This window comes from Trachinotus anak, unplaced genomic scaffold, assembly GCF_046630095.1.
Source record: "Trachinotus anak isolate AG129_WGS33_773 ecotype Australia unplaced genomic scaffold, CSIRO_AGI_Tana_v1 ptg000005l, whole genome shotgun sequence".
Lineage (NCBI taxonomy): Eukaryota > Metazoa > Chordata > Actinopteri > Carangiformes > Carangidae > Trachinotus > Trachinotus anak.
In genome coordinates this window covers 17,128,579-17,146,250 of record NW_027273856.1, presented here as the reverse complement: position 1 = coordinate 17,146,250, position 17,672 = coordinate 17,128,579, and the positions used below count along the sequence as shown (strand labels likewise).

At 41.7% G+C, this 17,672-nt stretch overlaps 1 protein-coding gene across 7 annotated transcripts in view; it reads right to left on the bottom strand.

The window, feature by feature from the left end:
- cdc42bpab (CDC42 binding protein kinase alpha (DMPK-like) b) overlaps positions 1-17,672 on the bottom strand; it is an 80,091-nt gene that overhangs the window by 9,549 nt on the left and 52,870 nt on the right. For 3 of the 7 annotated variants that reach the window (XM_071478624.1, XM_071478623.1, XM_071478626.1), the window contains exons 13-35: positions 17,479-17,612; positions 17,101-17,222; positions 16,813-16,933; positions 16,368-16,478; positions 15,681-15,928; positions 13,907-14,012; positions 10,389-10,513; positions 9,111-9,216; positions 8,664-8,812; positions 8,416-8,507; positions 7,937-8,013; positions 7,649-7,696; positions 6,386-6,424; positions 5,595-5,714; positions 3,905-3,988; positions 3,456-3,561; positions 3,075-3,211; positions 2,339-2,478; positions 1,874-1,955; positions 1,387-1,606; positions 971-1,033; positions 582-835; positions 165-289 (exon numbers count right to left, since the gene is read on the bottom strand). In XM_071478624.1, coding sequence (XP_071334725.1) covers positions 165-289; positions 582-835; positions 971-1,033; positions 1,387-1,606; positions 1,874-1,955; positions 2,339-2,478; positions 3,075-3,211; positions 3,456-3,561; positions 3,905-3,988; positions 5,595-5,714; positions 6,386-6,424; positions 7,649-7,696; positions 7,937-8,013; positions 8,416-8,507; positions 8,664-8,812; positions 9,111-9,216; positions 10,389-10,513; positions 13,907-14,012; positions 15,681-15,928; positions 16,368-16,478; positions 16,813-16,933; positions 17,101-17,222; positions 17,479-17,612 — 2,809 coding nt within the window. The remainder of the gene's footprint in view (positions 1-164; positions 290-581; positions 836-970; positions 1,034-1,386; positions 1,607-1,873; positions 1,956-2,338; positions 2,479-3,074; positions 3,212-3,455; positions 3,562-3,904; positions 3,989-5,594; positions 5,715-6,385; positions 6,425-7,648; positions 7,697-7,936; positions 8,014-8,415; positions 8,508-8,663; positions 8,813-9,110; positions 9,217-10,388; positions 10,514-13,906; positions 14,013-15,680; positions 15,929-16,367; positions 16,479-16,812; positions 16,934-17,100; positions 17,223-17,478; positions 17,613-17,672) is intronic. The other 4 variants (XM_071478625.1, XM_071478628.1, XM_071478627.1 and 1 more) reach the window with 2 other exon arrangements.

The following is a 17,672-nucleotide window of genomic DNA, read 5'->3' as shown; positions in this document are numbered from 1 at the left end:
ATCCTCGTTTAATAGGAAATTGAAATACATTTAAACAGCTGAGATGACTCAATTATGCAGAAACAAATAACAACAACATGAATTTAATAACAAAAGTAGACATTAAAACACATTATAGGAAAACCTGCACTGCATTTAGATCAGCTGATGAACAGGTGGAGTACCTGTAGCGGGTGAAGCCAGACTGATAGCCCACATAGAGACGCTCACTGAGCAGACCCATCCACTGAACTGGGGCCGGGGCCTGCAGCTCTCGCAACCGACGGTGACGTGTTTTACTCTTATTCACCTACAGGACAAATTTAAATAGTTTTTTATGATCTTATGATATGTGCTAGGCAAAAAAATGGCATATAATAATAATAATAATAATAATAATAATAATAATAACAATAACAATAACAACAACAACAACAACAACAACAACAACAACGATGATGATGATGATGATGATAACTTTATTCATATACAACTTTTCATACACAGGATGCAGCTCAAAGTACTGTTGTGAAGTGACATTAAGTTCAGAGGGTGAATTCAGGCTTAAAACAACAAAGGTAAGTGAAGTTGTGCTCTCTGACCTCAAAACAGAGGATTTTGGTCTTCATGGCCACACACAGGCAGGTGAGCGATCCGTTGCGGACGGGGCCGGAGACCATGGTCTGGCAGCCTTTTGTCTCAGTCAGCTTCTGGGGGTCAGTCTCGCGGCCGTCCAGCGCCTGCGTTGGGAAGAGACGGACATGGCGGTTCCTGCCGGAGACGACGGCCAGCAGCTGCTCCTGAGGGATGTGGTCGATCTGGTACAGCTTTTTGTTGTCTCCCACCCGGATTATTTCTGAGGATGGAAGGAGTGTGAAGGAGTAAGAGAAGTGGATGGTGGCATCAGTCCAAATACTGTGTCCATGTAAACACATTCAACAGCATGAGAGAGGAACAAACAGATGAACACAGCTTTTAAAGTGGATCTTACCATCTTTGGTGACATGGATGACAAACAGGCCTTCTTCGTTGCCCAGGGCGACACGCTCGTGATCTGGGAGCAAAGGAGATAAGGGGATGTTTCTATTTCAGTGCCAGTAACGGGACAGAAAAGGACATGCTGTGCAGGAAATGTTCCAATCTGCTAGTTTCTATTTTCATAACACGTTGGACTCTGAATTGTCAGGCACAGAGTGTAACTCATGTCTGATTGGTTGTGTGTGAAGACAGATTTATCTGGAACAGCAATGCTTTGCTGAAAATACACAAACACAGAGGCGTCTGTTTCCAAGATTACTGAATACAGATGACACAGATGATAAAAGACAGCATGTACATCTGGGATTCTGATTAACTGACATATTTCAGTGTGTTTTCTGAAGTGCAGTGTGAGTGCTGGACGCCCACCTATGATAGCAGCAGACTGTGTTGTCTTGATGAGCGGCAGGGTGCTGTCGTAGGCCTCCTTGGGGATGTAGACGAAGCGCTCCTTCAGCTTGTTCTTCTTGAGGATGCGGTGGAGCTCGTTAAGGAGGCCCACCCATTTGTTCCTCTCCTGGTCGCTGTCGGCCAAGATTAGGATGGAGGGCTTGTGGCTGCTGGAGGGGGAAAGCTGGGACGCTGTCACCTGCGGAGAGGAGATAACATCAGATGTTTGAGAATATTTCTGTTGCTTTTAGTTATTAATGCATCTCTCCACAGCTGCCATCCATCCAATCAGAATCTCTATGACTGATATGTTGCATGGACAAAAGAGGAAAACACAAACGTTTGTTGGTCATTTCTCTGAGCTGTTGGTTGCACTTTAAGGGAATTATCAGTATGAGTGATATGTCTGGAACTGTTAGTTATATATACAGGATTCAACCATTAAAAAACATTACACAGAACTCACTCTGAATATACAGGGGATGTCCTTGCGGCTGGCGTGGATGACATCAGAGGCCAGGACAGAACTGACTGAAAACTCTTCGTCCCTGGATCACAGTGAGAGAGGGAAGGTTATTTAGAGTACGTTAGCACCCTCTACTACTATATCATAACTGTGTTTATTAGGCTGAAACTAACAATTATCTTATATTGATTCATTAACAGATTGTTTTCTCAATTAATTGATTGATCCTTTCATGTATATAATGTCAGAACATGGTCCATCACTGTCAATGAAGGTCTTGTTTTGTCTGATGAACAGTCACAACCCAAACATTTTCTGTTTACATTTTTCATGTGAAAAGCTGGAACCAGCACATTTTTGCACGAAAGAAAAACTTTACAGATTAATTACATTTCTGTCAATTGACTAGTTGCTTTAGCTCTTGTATTTCTAGGCCCTATGAGGAACTGGTGGTGATTCTTTTACCTCATATCTATGACTTGGCTGACCACTGCACTTGGCAGTGTTGATTTTCCTTCTCCCACTTCGTAGAGGAAGAGTTTGAAGTCACACACCACAGCCATCGCCCTCTGCCAGCCCTTCTTCACCCCGGTCGGTTTGGGCACCTTGAACCAACACACAGTTTAGTGTTACACATGGATCATCACCAAAACCTCAGGTTAAAATACTTTCATAGTGTTTTAGATCTAAAGATGGCACTTCACAACTATACAAACCTAAACAGGTTTTATTGATTTTTGGGACATTTGAACCTGAGTGAAAGAAGCTTTACTCTACTCAACTGTAGGAAACTTTTTAAACATTTTTATTTATAATTTATTTAATCAGAAAGTCACATTGAGATCAAGATCTCATTTGTGAGACCCAAGTACAAAAAATAAAATAAAATAAATAACAAAGAGAAATATTAATAGCAAAGATACAAGTTTCAGTAATTTAAATATATATTTTTTATGTTTGATTATGAACAAGCTGATCAAAGCTGATCAAACTTTTGAATTGTCCTATCTTCAAATCAAAGTGTCCACTAAAAAGATTATATTCCATGATCACCTTTGTGTGAATGAAGGAACAGCAGGAAGAGTGAATGTCGAGGTTTATTTGGTTTCAGATGAAGTAAATTGTTTCTAAACATCTGCACTCTACAGCTGATTCCTCACTGTTTCAGCTGTTGATGATGATAACTAAGAGTCTCACTCACCCTGACGGGCCCTTCATATGCAGTGCCGATGCCCCTCTGAGGGTCGATACCCAGCGGGCCCTTGGTCTGGTCCCGGGGCACAGGACACACAGCTGGAGCTTTGTCCGCACATGTTACGTGGCAGGAGAAGTTACACACTGGGTGACAAGACAGAGGGAGAAAAATGAGGTTTGACTGGTGAAGTATCAGATTTTAAAAACAATGAAAAGACAAACTTAGTTTATTAGTTTCATGCATATTTGTTTAAGAACTGATGAACTAGTATCATTCAAGTTAAAGAAAAAATGATGCAGGTTTTGATGTAGAGATTTACACCAGTTTAGACCCCATCCACTCTGTTTACTGTCACTGTCCTCCTCCATCCTTTCTCTCTGTTCTCACCTTCACAGGTACAGCCTTGACGTATGAGCCCCACCATGAGGGAAGTACACTGGTTACACTTAGTGGGCGTGTTGAATGTGTTCACCACAAACTGATGTGCTTTGGGCTGCAAAGTGCATGAATAAGAAAAAGACACATAATCAGTGGAACGGAATAGGAGGTCTAACGGTGGCAAAACTTCGGCCCAGTTCAGACCTGGTGAGAACATCTGTCCTGACTGATCCCCTCACAAGTGTGCAGCTCTAAGTACAGGTGTACCATGTTTATTTGCATATAAAGCGGGGATCTGATCACAGGTGGTCACTCGAGACACATGAGGAGACACATTTTGAAGCCAGGTGTGAACACACGTACTGAAAGCTGACCAGTGATCGGATCACTGAAGACACATGTTAATACCAGGTCTGAACGGGGCCAATGACATGTGACTCTACAGAAAAATGTCCAACCTTAGGTGAGGAGCGTCCGATACTGCCGCACCCTCCTGACCGCATGGTGGGGGTCTGCACTGTACGAGGGGGATGGTCTATCAACTGCAGGAGAGAACAAACAGACACATGAAGCAGGGAGGTTTATCACTGCAGCCTGGTTCAGTTTTTCACCAATAAATCAGACACAGACAACTTGGTTAACAGCCACACACACCGACGCTTCCCAAGAGAAACAAGCTAAGACAAGAAACTCTGTGAGATAATGGCTAAGATTTCATGAGCACAGTGTTTCTGTTTCATTGTCTGAGTGTACAGAGGTTGGCTGGTAAAAGTTCTCCACATTCTCCCACAGGTTCGTTCAAGATTATAGTGTCACCAGGATGAGATCACATAAGGGTGAGAAAGACTTTGAGCTAGTGAAGTGATTTCCAAAAACAATTCCCATGTTTGCAGTTGTACATCAGCCTTTGTAAACCTGGAAAACAAATCTGCAGGAGAAATTCAAGTTTGTACATGTGTAGAAAAGATTTGCATTTGCTCAAAGTTCCCACACAATTTCAATATGGACGACGCCGTGGTTTCTTCCTCGACCCAGGTGGGTTTAATTATATTTGATGATGCTGTAGAAATTAATGGTAAACATTTAATGTGCTGTGTACGTATGCAAACCTGTCTGGGTCATGGAGGAGCCTGCACCGTCGTCCATCTTGAAAATCTACTTTACATTTCAGCCAACGGACACCTGCCCTCTGTTTGGATCGTCATTGTCATCCAATCAGCTAACTTCAGTGTCTCACAGGGTGGCAAGTTTGAGCACTGACGCAGTTTTCTGCTTTGTATCTGTTCACAGATGTCCACAAAAGCACTTCTCCTTTCACAATGTGTTCGTGTAGCCTCACCTTTGAAATCATTTGTTCGCGGATTTTATTCATTACGTCTCTTTTTTATTTCACAAATCTTTTCTACACATGCACAAACTTGATTTTCTCGTGAGTCTATGCAGATTTATTTTACTGGCTCACGAAGGTTGATTTACAGCTACAAACCAATGTGATTTAATTCCACAGACATATGACCTGTGTTAGAATGACTCCATTGTTACTTTTTCATAGCAGAAACTTGCGAGTCATATCCAAATCATTAAAAAAACAGATGGAGGTTGCAAACAGGACTGTGGTATTTATTTACAGCAGCAGAATCAGAGTCCACTGTTGGCCTCAGTGTTCTCCTTCTTCTCATTATACTGCTGCTCCTTGCATTTCTCCTTAACTGAGTTACTTGCAATTCACGTGGGCTGACCTGTTAAACAGTGTCAGTATTGTGAGTCACTCTGAGTAACAGTTTCAGCTGACCCCTCATTCAGATTGTCAATTGAATTCGTATAGCGAACATTTAGACCCATTGTTTTTAATCCTCCACATGCCAGACACACAGATGTCGTGTTTAGAGAGAAGTTAGTCTGGAAATCTTCAGCATTCCTCTGATGTTGATGTTTGAAATCAAAATAATCTCAGTCATGCTCTCTGACTGGGGACAAGAGTGTGGGGAAATAACAAACAGCCACCAACCAGACTCTACTAACATCTCATTATGGCTGCAGTGGTTATCATTCAATAGTCCTGTTGTATTCAGAAGATCACACCAGTAGATCTGCAGCTTCTTTACAAAAACACAGGAGTTTCTCGCCCAGACTTAGTGGTTTCCTGACCTCTATAGGCTCCATATCACTAGCCATGGAGGGTGAACGTGAGCGGGACTTGAGGTGGGACTTAGGATCATCTTCCCGGGATGGAGTGTTGGAGGGGGTGAAGTTATCCATGGAGTCCACCTGAGGATGGAGAGGCAGGGCGGAGAATGAGAGGACACAGGGATGTGAGAAAAGGACAAAAAGAGGGAGACAGAAGAGATGAGGACGGTGGGAGGAAAGGTGGATAAGAAATAGAGAGGAACAAGATGGTGATGAAGAAAAGGGACAAAGAGAGAGAAAGAAGAAGAAGAGTGTTATTTAAACAACACAAACCAGAGAACAATACGGAGCATCCACACTGAAAGAGAAGGACGAGCTCCATAATGAAAACAGAATAAAGAAATATTGTGGTCAGAGCTGCAGACTGACCACAACTCTACTGCACCACATGTATCATAACACATCACAGCCCACTGACCATGCTAATTTAAGACACCGCAAGACACAATACACCATGCATGGCCATTCACAAAGCTACACTGAAGAATAACACACAGGCACCAGTGCAGACACATAGCAACACCCCATGTATTTAAAATATGACAAATCCAACACATTAAATCTTTAACAACACAAATGTATATATATTTTAAAAAAAATTATATAAAAGCAATTTTTCAAAACCCCTGCCATGCAACCACACAGCCACAGGAAACACACACAGTAAAACACACCCACAAATTAAACATTGAGACAGCACATTTAGAGAAGGCTCAATGACAGCAATCACAGAGCGCAGTGATGGTGCTTACACGTCTGCCTTTGCTAGCTGGGCCAACGGATGGCGAGCGCTTCAGTGGCAGGAGGAGAGGCAGAGAGTGGCAGAGACACAGAAGATGAGTGAATGTCAGAAAGACTGAAAACACATTTAAACAGACTCAGAGAGAAACATGAACACTGTCATATAGGCCTGTTTTACATGTGACCAGTGGTTCCCAACCTTTCCTGTGTGATGGGGCTTTACCTCTGCAGACAAGCTCAGGCACCTCTGCATCAGCACCAATTAAATCTGTTCTTATGAACAGGTGATCAACTGGATCTTATCTGACATGAACATGGATCTTGTTCCAATATTCTTAATATAAGCAAATGCAGTCACTGATCCTCTTTCATCTGTTTACACTTTACTTTAGCCAAATGTATCAACTGTTTATTTATTATTTTTAGATAAATATTTAAAAACTGTATATTTATTACTATTATCTGACTATTTCAACGTTGAGGTACATTTACTGAGATCACAGCACAAATATGTGGATGTCTTTCTTTAATTAAATTACAATTTCTTAGATAAGTTCAGATGAGGTGATTAGCTGAGCCCCCCCCCTTCCTGGTTGGGAATCACTGCATTAGACTACTGTTTGTTCACCAGGGTTTAACTGAGGACAGAGGCTGAGGAGGGAGGATGGACGCTGATGGAAAAAATACACAGTCATGGGGAGGGAAGCAGTTTGGGAAAGTGTGTACGGAGCACAGTGACGACTCAGGTTCTCTTTCTGGCTGAAAAAAAGAGTAACAGTAGATGTCCTTTGTGGTCCTAACATTAGGAAGCTGAAGTAGAGCCATTCCACTAGCTAACAAGGACGAGCCACACCTGCAAAACATGTCCATCTTAACAAGGGTTAGTATTTATTTATTTATTTATTATCTCAAATTATTAAAGCACCTTATTTTTCTTAAAGCAAAAAAAAAAATCACTTTTTTATTAAAATGCTTTAAACACTACACTGTAAAGAAAAAAGTAATAATTTCTTTCAGTTTATTGTTTTAAGAAAAATACGATTGTTAAAATGACATTTTTGGCAGTGGATCCGCTCTTCCTCATAGTTACACTGATGCACAGGCACACACTCACAGACACACATACTCACATCTACAGTATGTATGTACACACACACACACAGACCTACACTGTTTTTTGCATTTAGTAAATATGCCCACAGCTCTACAGCGTACAGCTACTGTTACAGGTATGTACACACACATCGACCTCCACCTGACCGAGATAAACTTACGTCTTCCCAAAACTCAATTAAAGAGGATGAGGATGAGGAATAAGAGTCCTGATGTAGCAGAGAGTGAAGCAAGGAAACAACCAATAAGATCAAAAAAATAAAGATCTGAGAAAATTCATGTGAACAAAAAACGATAAAAGCATTAAGAGAAACACAGATAACACAACATGTGGACTGCAGCTTAATGAGGTTCATGATCATCGATTCATCCCAGACACATGTACAGTCACTCGCATCAACTATATAATTCACTCAGTCTCTGTACAGATTCTTCTCTTGAATACTTACATCAAACTGGTCGAGCGCTGAGGTGGGGGCGTTGAGAAAAGCCAAGAAGGAATTCTGGGAATCCTGGTGCTTGACACCTAAAGACACAGAACAAGCAACACAACCGCGGTTAAGTACATGAAATTAAAACATCAAAGGGTGACTTAAACAAAATGAGTCACAGGACTGTTGCTCATATGACTGAGGTAACAATACATTTTCACGTACATAGCACATGGTTTTATTTCTCAAGTATGGCTGCTGATGCAAAACCTTCTCATTTGGGTCCCTGGTTGTGGTCTAACCCTCTTTTACTGCGATAATCTCCCACAAAAAGTCTCAGAGTGTACAGTCAAAAGTGTCTTTGAATGCATGAATTTGCCATTAGTACTTTCTGAGAATAGAAATATGTATGTCAACGCTTGTGTTGCTCAAAACAACAGCTGCAGTGTCTTTCTTGTGACTGACAAGAAAACGGAGAGATCATATGAAATACTTACCCCTCCGTAGCCGAAGCTCCTCTGTCTCCTTTTTCAGTCGGTCGATCTCAGCCAGGAGTTCCTGGTTTTTAGTCTCCACCTCCTGCAGTTTGCTTTTGGATCAGAGACAAAAATGAATCATCAAATATTAACCAGAGGTTTGGACACATTTTTGTGTAAAATCACTGAAAACATGCATATAAACTGTAACGGTTTTAAACTGAGAGAGAAAAATGAAGTCTTCAGCTACTGCTGGAAGGTATCCATACCATTCTGTGGAGATGTTGTTGGCCTTGACCTTGTTCAGCTCGTCCTGGATGCCCTGCTTGGCCCTGATCTCAGCGTCCAGGGCCGACTGCAGCTCCAGACGGGCCGACATGTCCAGCTTGGCGAAGCGACGCATCTTCCACGGCATGTCCTGAAACAGAGAGGAAGTGAAGTAAGCAAATGAGAAATAGTGAAAGAGTCCAAAGGAACTATCAGGCTACTTGTGATAGAGCTGATCTGTCACTACTGTTACTGTACTTTAGACTTTTTTTGTCAACATAATATAAACCCAACACGTAACACACTCACAAACACAGCTTCATCTCACTAAACATAAATTCAATTATCCTTTAAAAATTCAATTCATACACAGCTTTTTTATTAATCAGTTAAGAAACAATCACAAGGTTTTTTATCTGTCTCAGCTGAAAACAGTGTTTGAATCTCACCGTGGCTCTGGCTCCCAGGCTGGTGTTTCTCAGTCCCTCCAGCTCTTCTGTCATCTTAGTGGCCAGAGCCTGCAGGTAGCCCCGAGCATCCTTCTCATCGCTCACCCTGCAGCAAACACACACAAATAGTTGCATGACTACGCACATAGGGACGCTCCAAATACCACATTTCCCCCATATTCATAATATTAAAGGCCTAATAACAGAACCAAGTAACTGTTTAGAGAGTATATTAAGGTAATTTCAGTAAAACACACACTCATAGCACGTAAACAGTTACACCACGAGTTTTTCTTTGCCTTGAGAGCCTTTCTACAAACATCCTTCAGGAGGACACATGAAAAACAAACACACACATTATGTAAACACTGCCTTTAAGAAAACCTGACATTACTGTATGCTCTTTGGGTGTCGTGACCCTAAAACACACTCATCATCACTTCCACGTCATTAAGTGCACAAACACAGACACACAAACAGACAGCAGACATAGACACATGCTCAGTCTTCAGGGAGCTCTGGGCAGCTCACTAATCCCCAACACTTGAGCTGAATAAACACGACCAGTGCTCAAAGTATAAACTCAGGCAAATGCTAATGCAAACATATACTGACTTTCGCCTGCACACACACTTTACACTTGTGCAGTTTGATATTCAAACTTCAGATAAACAACAGTCATGATAAGAGGAGTACATTTAATATTTGACGCTACAGCATCATACTTCCTGGTTTATCTAGAGTAGTAGCACAACATCTCCACCAGAGGGCAACATCGATCACTGAGTTCTTCTAAAAGTACATTCCAGACTACATTTGTATGTACATGTTAGCTGGGTGTGTGTGTGTGTGTGTGTGTGTGTGTGTGTGTGTGTGTGTGTGTGTGTATATGTGTGTGTGTGTGTGGTATGTGTGCTATGTAAAGACTGCAGGCTGGTCCAACAGAGGGAGGCCGAGCAGCTGGCGAGGTGTCAGCTGCAATGGGAAGTGATCTGAGAGGAAGGAAGGGTCAAGCAGCTCTAAGATCTTCAGAGGTATGTGAGCAATGCTGCAGTTACACTGGGCAGAGGAACCCGATACACTGCTACACAACATAGGAACGTGTGTGTGTCTGTGTGCACAGCTGGCTTCCAGTTTGTGCTATAGCATCATTAAGACATGACAGTCCACGTCTCAGCAAGCACTTACAACATTTGATAAAGTTACAGTGTGTGTGTGTGTGTGTGTGTGTGTGTGTGTGTGTGTGTGTGTGTGTGTGTGTGTGTGTCAGTGTCTCACCATTGGATGATTTCTGTGATTTGTGCCTCCCAGTGAGCTACACTCTCCTTTTTGTCAGCCAGCTCCCTCATCTCATCCTCCAGCTGCCGGTTGGAGCTGCTCAACTTCTCAAACATGCTTGTCAGCTGAGGAAATAAGCACGCACACACCCCCACACCCACACCCACACACACACACATACACATAACATTACATTAAAAACTGTACCACTGTATAATGACTCTAACAGGTTAAGTGACAAGCTAAGGTGCTCGACCTTGAACATGGTTCAGTATGTGCATGTGTAAAGTTCATCAGCCCATTGTTGAATGTTATGACAGGTTTTATGATTCAACTCCCAGATCCTCAACCACACTGGACCACAGCGCTGCCAAGGAGGTGTATGAGAACACACACACACACACACACACACACACACACACACACACACACACACACACACACACACACACACACACACACACACACACACACACACACACACACACACACACACACATACAGAGACAGGGTGATTAATCTCCAAAAGTTTCCTTTGCTATGAGAGGTGTGTGAAGATGTAACCATGGTGACATCATTACATGTCTCACACTGCCTTATTGTTTGCTTGAATACCTCGCTTTGTGGGCACAATTTTCATGTTTTTAAACTGTCAATACTCTGATGTCATGTGCAAGCTAAGACAGCGATTTTACATTGTTTTGTAATTGCTCTACAGTTCTAGAGCTGGTTTGCCAACAAGTGTGAGGAGGATCTGTGAGGACAGTGAAGGTCATGAAACAGTGTCATCATTGTGTAAAAGGCTCCAAGACACTGAAACAAACACAAATATGGGGAGAAATAAATGTTGGTTATGTGTTGGTATGTATTTTGACTGTCTGGATAAGAGTCATCAAATGACAAATGTTGAATTGTGTAATGGTTTTCCAGTGATAAAATCCCTCCATATATGACTAAATCTAAGTGTAACAGCAGTGTAGGGTTGTTAGGAGAACACACAGACACCACAGCTCATCAGAAACATCAAAATATGCTAAATAACTGAAGGTGCATTTGACTACCAGCTCTTACAGCAGGGCTGGTAATGTTTTCACTTTGTGAGTCTGTGTGTGTGTCACCAGGACAAAATGTGGTCCTGGAGACTCCTCCTATGGCAGGAACAACCACAGTGGAGGCGTTGAGGACTTTCTGTCTGTGGACAGACTTTGTCACAGCACCAGTGTCACATGAAACACTCATGAACCTTTACAGGTGTGTAGCTCAGGTCAAAGTGAAGGCCAAGTGTGAGGATGGGTGTGGTCTGACTCATGAGCGCTAAGTACTCATGTAATAATGTCGTAATGACTGATTACTCATGGGTCGGAGCAGGTGTTGCAACTGGTGTGATCCCATCACGAGACGCTCTCCAGTTTACCTCTGCTGACATTTTATTGACAGTGGAAACATCTGATCCAATAAACCAGGTCCTTTTGCCTTCAGAAGGTTTTCACTGTTACTTGAGGACAATTCTGCCTTACAGAGAAAAGTGGGATTCAATAGTCAGTGGATCATGTTTCAGGTGTGATGGAACCATTATAACACTTGCACCTGGAACCCCATAGATGTTTTCCCAGGTGTGGAAATGACCAGATTAGATAGCAGGGAAATGACATATAAATTCTGGATGCAGCTGTTAGACTAGCTGTAGCTTTGGGCCAGAAGGCTCTGTCAGACACTTGACGTCAATAAAGAAATCAAAACAATGAGCCTCATGCAAAAACTACTCCTACAAACAGATTTGTTCTGCAGTGGCACATATGAATGATTTAACTGCCACATTCACCAGTTTTCCTGTAGTTATCATTTTCTCTCTCGAGTGGTCCAGACCTGTCATATGAAATGTACAGAATCTTGCCCACAGGAGGAAAAAGAATGTTTGACTTAAATTATAATACATTATAAATTTGGGGTTTAAATACAAAACTAAAAACAAATTAAATGTAAAATTAATATTTTTTCACTGTATCAGCTTTATGTACATCATGGCTTAAACTTACTGAAGAGGTTTACCAGCAGGATTTTTCTTTTTGCAATGACAGTGTCCAGTTTTTTTCAGCTTCAACAGCTGGCTGAGTGTCTTTATGCAGTTCACTGTCCAGATGTACACCCTCCATTTAAACATCCTACCTCACCTGACCTTTAGTCATGGACTTTACTTTAAGATGTTTTTTGGCTTCTAACTTCATGTGAAATTACTCTCTCTATATATCCTTCACAGCTTTACAATGACACCACAGACAACTGCAGTAGTATGTGTTTTCTGTGTCACCTCAAGCACTGACTGACGGAGCTAAATTTGTTGTGTCTGTTTATTTTTAACTGCATGACCTGAAGCTCTCCAGTGTGAACTTCCCCTTTTCACTGAGTGACATTCTTGTGAATCAACAAATTCACATCAGTGAACTGACTGTGTAGCCTTTTATGGCAGTTTGGGGATGTCAGTTGTGATCATGATCATATGCACACACCTACAGACAAAAAACAGATAATTTATGATTTGGACCAACACCTGAATGTCCTGCTCATTTCAATACATTGAGTTAGTTGGTGAAGTCCCCACTGGAGACATCTCTCCTGTCTGGCTGAACTACTGTTCACACAGTTTGTCTTTCTGAATTCTCCATCCACATTCATCACCAATTTGATGCTGTCAACAGTGGTAATTAAACTTCTCAGAGTTTCCCGCTCGCTCTCCCGTACTGAAAAGCCATTATAACTCACGATGGAGCGGTTTGATTTTGCTGCTAAGCAAACACTGCAGAAATTTAGTGCCTCCTTCAAAAAATAAGACTAGTCAAACAATAATATTTTCAGGCACTCTAAACATATTCAGGAACTAGAACCAGAGAGATTGGATCCATTATGAGTGCTTTATCTTTTAAAAATATAATTTTTCAGAAAAAGAAACAACAGAATAATAAGATAAATAACTGTAGTGATATGTTCTGTCATTCCAGTGGCACCCACATCCAGATTCTCTTCATTTCACCAAGATATTTTCTTTTTCATCAGTTGCAGACTTTAAAAACAACCCATTTTATTCCATATGTCAAAATGCCTTCCACTTCTAAGACATTGTTTAAGTTGGGAGCCTTTTTGAACTTCCAAACGCCACTTCCAAAGTCAACAGAGCGTAATCCAGAGAGTCATTCCATCTGACTGTGTAGGAGGCTACAGGGTGTTTTTATGGGGGATATTGAACAGTGATTTCTTTGGCATTGCTGAGGGAGAGAGGGGGTGGAGGGAGGAATGTGATGAAAGAGTTTGGGTCGACCGAGAGGGTTACCTGGAGTTAGGGAATTGTGTTTTTCTGCATGTGTGTATGTTGGAGAGATAAATATTACACTGAAAAGCTGAGAAAGCAAGAAAGAAAAACACATAAAAAGAGGGACACAGATTGAGAGAAAGAGGAAGGTAAACCTGACTTTGTACGTTTTTTTTTTTGTTTCATTATGTGTGAACACTAACAGATATTTTACCTTATCCAGTTCACTGGACAGCTTCTTATTTTCATCAATAAGCAGGACTCTTTCCCTCTCGTACTTCTGCTTGTACTCGGTCTCAAACTCTTCCCGTTCACTTTGGCTGGAGGAGACAAATGTACATGGATTGTTAAACCTGTGACATTTTATAAACTTATTTATTCTCTAACTGTAATCTTGATTTAGGGTTGTCATTTTAATACTGACTGCATCAAATACAGGATTTTTTCACAGACTTCCTGTCCTTTTCTGCCTCCTAAACTGAAACCCTGGTCTTTGAACAGTCACACTAAATTAAAATAATACATCATATCATCTTTGTGCAGTGGTTTTATAGCATAAGTACAAACATATCATACACACAATCAAATGTTCTGCCTCCCTTAGAAAGCCTAATCTATCCTCCCACCTTTGTTCTTGTGTGGGCCTCGGGCTCTACACATTTCTTACAAAACCTAAATCTAAGGCTTGGTACTAAGACCAGGTACACATAACTCAGCCCAAACACATTAATGCAGTTAGAATCTGATACAGCGCTGTGTTTAAAACTGAATTAGAAAGTAGTGAGAATAACATGTCAGTAACACCAGACAGGAAGGTTAGGATAGCGGCTACAAAAACAAAGCTCTGAAGCTTTCTGCTTAAAAACAAAATTTTATTAAAATTTGATTAAAGCAGCGGTTCTCAGAGCGGGATCGGGTGCCCCTCAGTACCTACCAGGGGGTCTGCAGCTGAAAAGTAAGTTCACTTCTTCTCATTGCTCGGTATTTAATATCTGAGTTGGCACATTTCGACAGAATGTTTTTTGTTTTTGCCAGTTTTTCCCTCATTTTACTATTCAGTAATTCAATATAGTGCACTCAGATCAAGTCTTAACACTTAAAAGGCACAGAAATATATCCTCAACTGATGGTGATAACTGAGTAAAACATCAGTTCGTAGTCTGTACAGCCACTGCTTGGGAGGAATGTGACCAACTGATGTAAACATGAGACTAAGACGACTTTTCGAAATTATTAACCTACATACTGAATCCCACCGGCTGGGCAGAGACAGCTACAGGAAGTGTGTCTCTTTGCTTGGTCACCTTTTGGTTTTCTAGCACATTTCTAACTGACTGTTAGAAGTTTATAAAAATGTAAAAACTGTCCTGTGTACAACAGCAGACAGAGACAGGTCCTTCACTATGAACACTGCTGTGTGCTCTGAAACAAAACATATAAGGGTTTCATGTTGATAAGCTTTTTTCATTTTCATTCTTTTGCCACCAGAAATGAATTTATTGATATTTCAAATACTCTCATTCTAGTCTTGTCCACTTCAACACCTCTATCATTCAGCATTTCATAAAGATGAACCAAACATCTTCTCTGAAATGATGAATATCATCTTTGGGATTAAACTCTTGATATTTATATTTAATGTGAAATATGGGTAAATGAACAAAGATGAAGATACTTGGGAACTCCTCTAAGAAGGCCTGAAGTTACCTGGATAAGACGACAACTCTAGTTTGGTTAGAAATAACCTAACTTTTAAATTCTGGGGGATAGCTGGAGTCACTATTTAAAAAAGAAACAGCACTTCACAGTTACTACACATTTAAACCAGACAGGGGATTAAGCTATTTTGAACGTAACTGTAATTACCTCATGGAATCGTCACTGAAAAAGAAGAAAAATAATACAGTAACGATTTAAACGTTTATGATAAAGGATATTAGCAGGTGATGAAATGATGGTTACAAAACAGTAGAAAATCGGATGAATACCTCTCACGGCGAGTCTTGTCCAGCTTGTCTTTAAGCATCAGGATTTCTTTCTGCAGGGCGAGGTGCTGGCTCTCAGCATCCCTCAGCTCCTTGCGCAGGGCCTTCAGCTCGGCGCTGTGCTGTGCCTCCCTACGAGCCAACTCCTCCTCGTACAGGACCGTTTTCTTCTCCAAGTCTCCCCGCAGGCGTCCCACCTCCTGGGTCTGGTCAGCCGAGGCCGGAGCAGCAGACGGTCCAGCCTGCTTCAGCTGGATGGTGGAAATGTAGAGAAAAGGAGGCTTGGTGAGGCTGAGTGACAGAGATGAGGAAGATTAGAAAGACTCAAAGCACCCAGCTGAAGTTTATGCATTTTATGATGCAGCACGAGCATCTGCCAGATGATTTTTAACTTAAACCAAACAGAGGAAAAGCTGACTTTTGCATTCTTCTCTATTCTCTCCAACACATCTTTAACATGTTACTGGGACATAATAAAGATAAATGACACAGTGCAACAAATCGCTGACATTGTTGGTGTCTGTTGGCAGCGGATACATCAGGGAACAACTGTCCAGTCAGAGCAGAGCGTGTAAATTATGTGCTCAACACAACACACCCTGAGAACCACAGAGTCATATCTGTAGAGGGTGCACAGAGACTCTGTAGAGGGACAGGTCAAAGTTTAGCTGTGTGTGTTCGCAAACTTACCTTCAGCCCCTCCAGCTCCTCCTCCAGCTGTCGGCTGTACTGCTCATTCCTCTCTCTCAGCTTCCTCTCCTTCTGAGCCTCTCCTGCCTGCTCCTCTGCCTGCGCCTCCATCTGATGATGGACACACACACACATACTCCAGTATATATACTCATATCTCAACACACCATGAGCTACCATGAGGAATATCCTCAAAAACATGCACGAGCTAAACATTCAAATCACACATAACAACAAATGTATAGAAACACAACATTATACACTGGAATAAAGCTACTGCATTACTGTTTCTACTCTACTGTTTCAATTATCATGGACATCTATGACACTTTCTGAAGGAGATGCAGGTTCAATACACAGACAGCAACACAAGTTTGAATTGTGCAACAGCCAGTGGGTGGAGACAGAACAGAGTGTGCTAGCAACCACAGGGAGACTACTCTACCTCTTTCTTGGCCCTCTCGGCCTTTCGCACCTCAAGGCGGAGAGCTTCTACCTTCTGAGTCTGGTTCTCCATCTCCTCCTCTTTATCGCGCAACTGGCGAACCAGGCGCTGCTTCGCCGACCTGTTTAGTCACAACAGAGTGTAAATGTTACAGGTGAGCAACAAACATAGGCATTTCTGAAGGAACATATTTGTAGCCATGTATTATATTAAACATGGAAATGATTTTCAGTTGTCAATGTGGAATTAAAACTCTCAAGAGGAAGCTGTGACTGCGTCTGGTTTTACCTGAGGTCTGTGAGTCTCTCATTGAGCTCTGAAAATTCCTGCATGGCCAGTTTCCTCTGACTGTGAGCGTCCTTCAGCTCTTTTGACTGAGACTTCAGCTTCTCGTTGGCCTCCACAAGGTCCTGACCACAGCAGGGACAATGTAGATAAGACTCCCGCAGTGACATTCAAACACAATCCTGTCATTTCTTCACTGACAAAGTGAAAGTGTTAACATTTTTCTGAAGACAAATGGCACTGTTGTTCCTCAGGACCAAAAAGCTACATTTGTTGCTACAGCCATGCCAGTGGGAGCCAGGTGGACACAATATCTAAATGAATATTCACAAAACTCCAGTCCACACACAGGCACACACACAAATGAAATGCTGGTTCTACCTTGTGCAGATCGTCTCTCTCCTGCGTAAGACCCTTCATCTGTTTCTCTAGAGTTTTGACGTGTTTAGATGAGTCCTCCAGGTCTCTGCGGGCCAAAGTCACATCCTCCAGCTGCTTCTCCAGCTGCCCTGAGTCTGACACACAAACATATATGTATGAAATGTTAGGCTCAAATGAAAATGTTTGTAAAATTT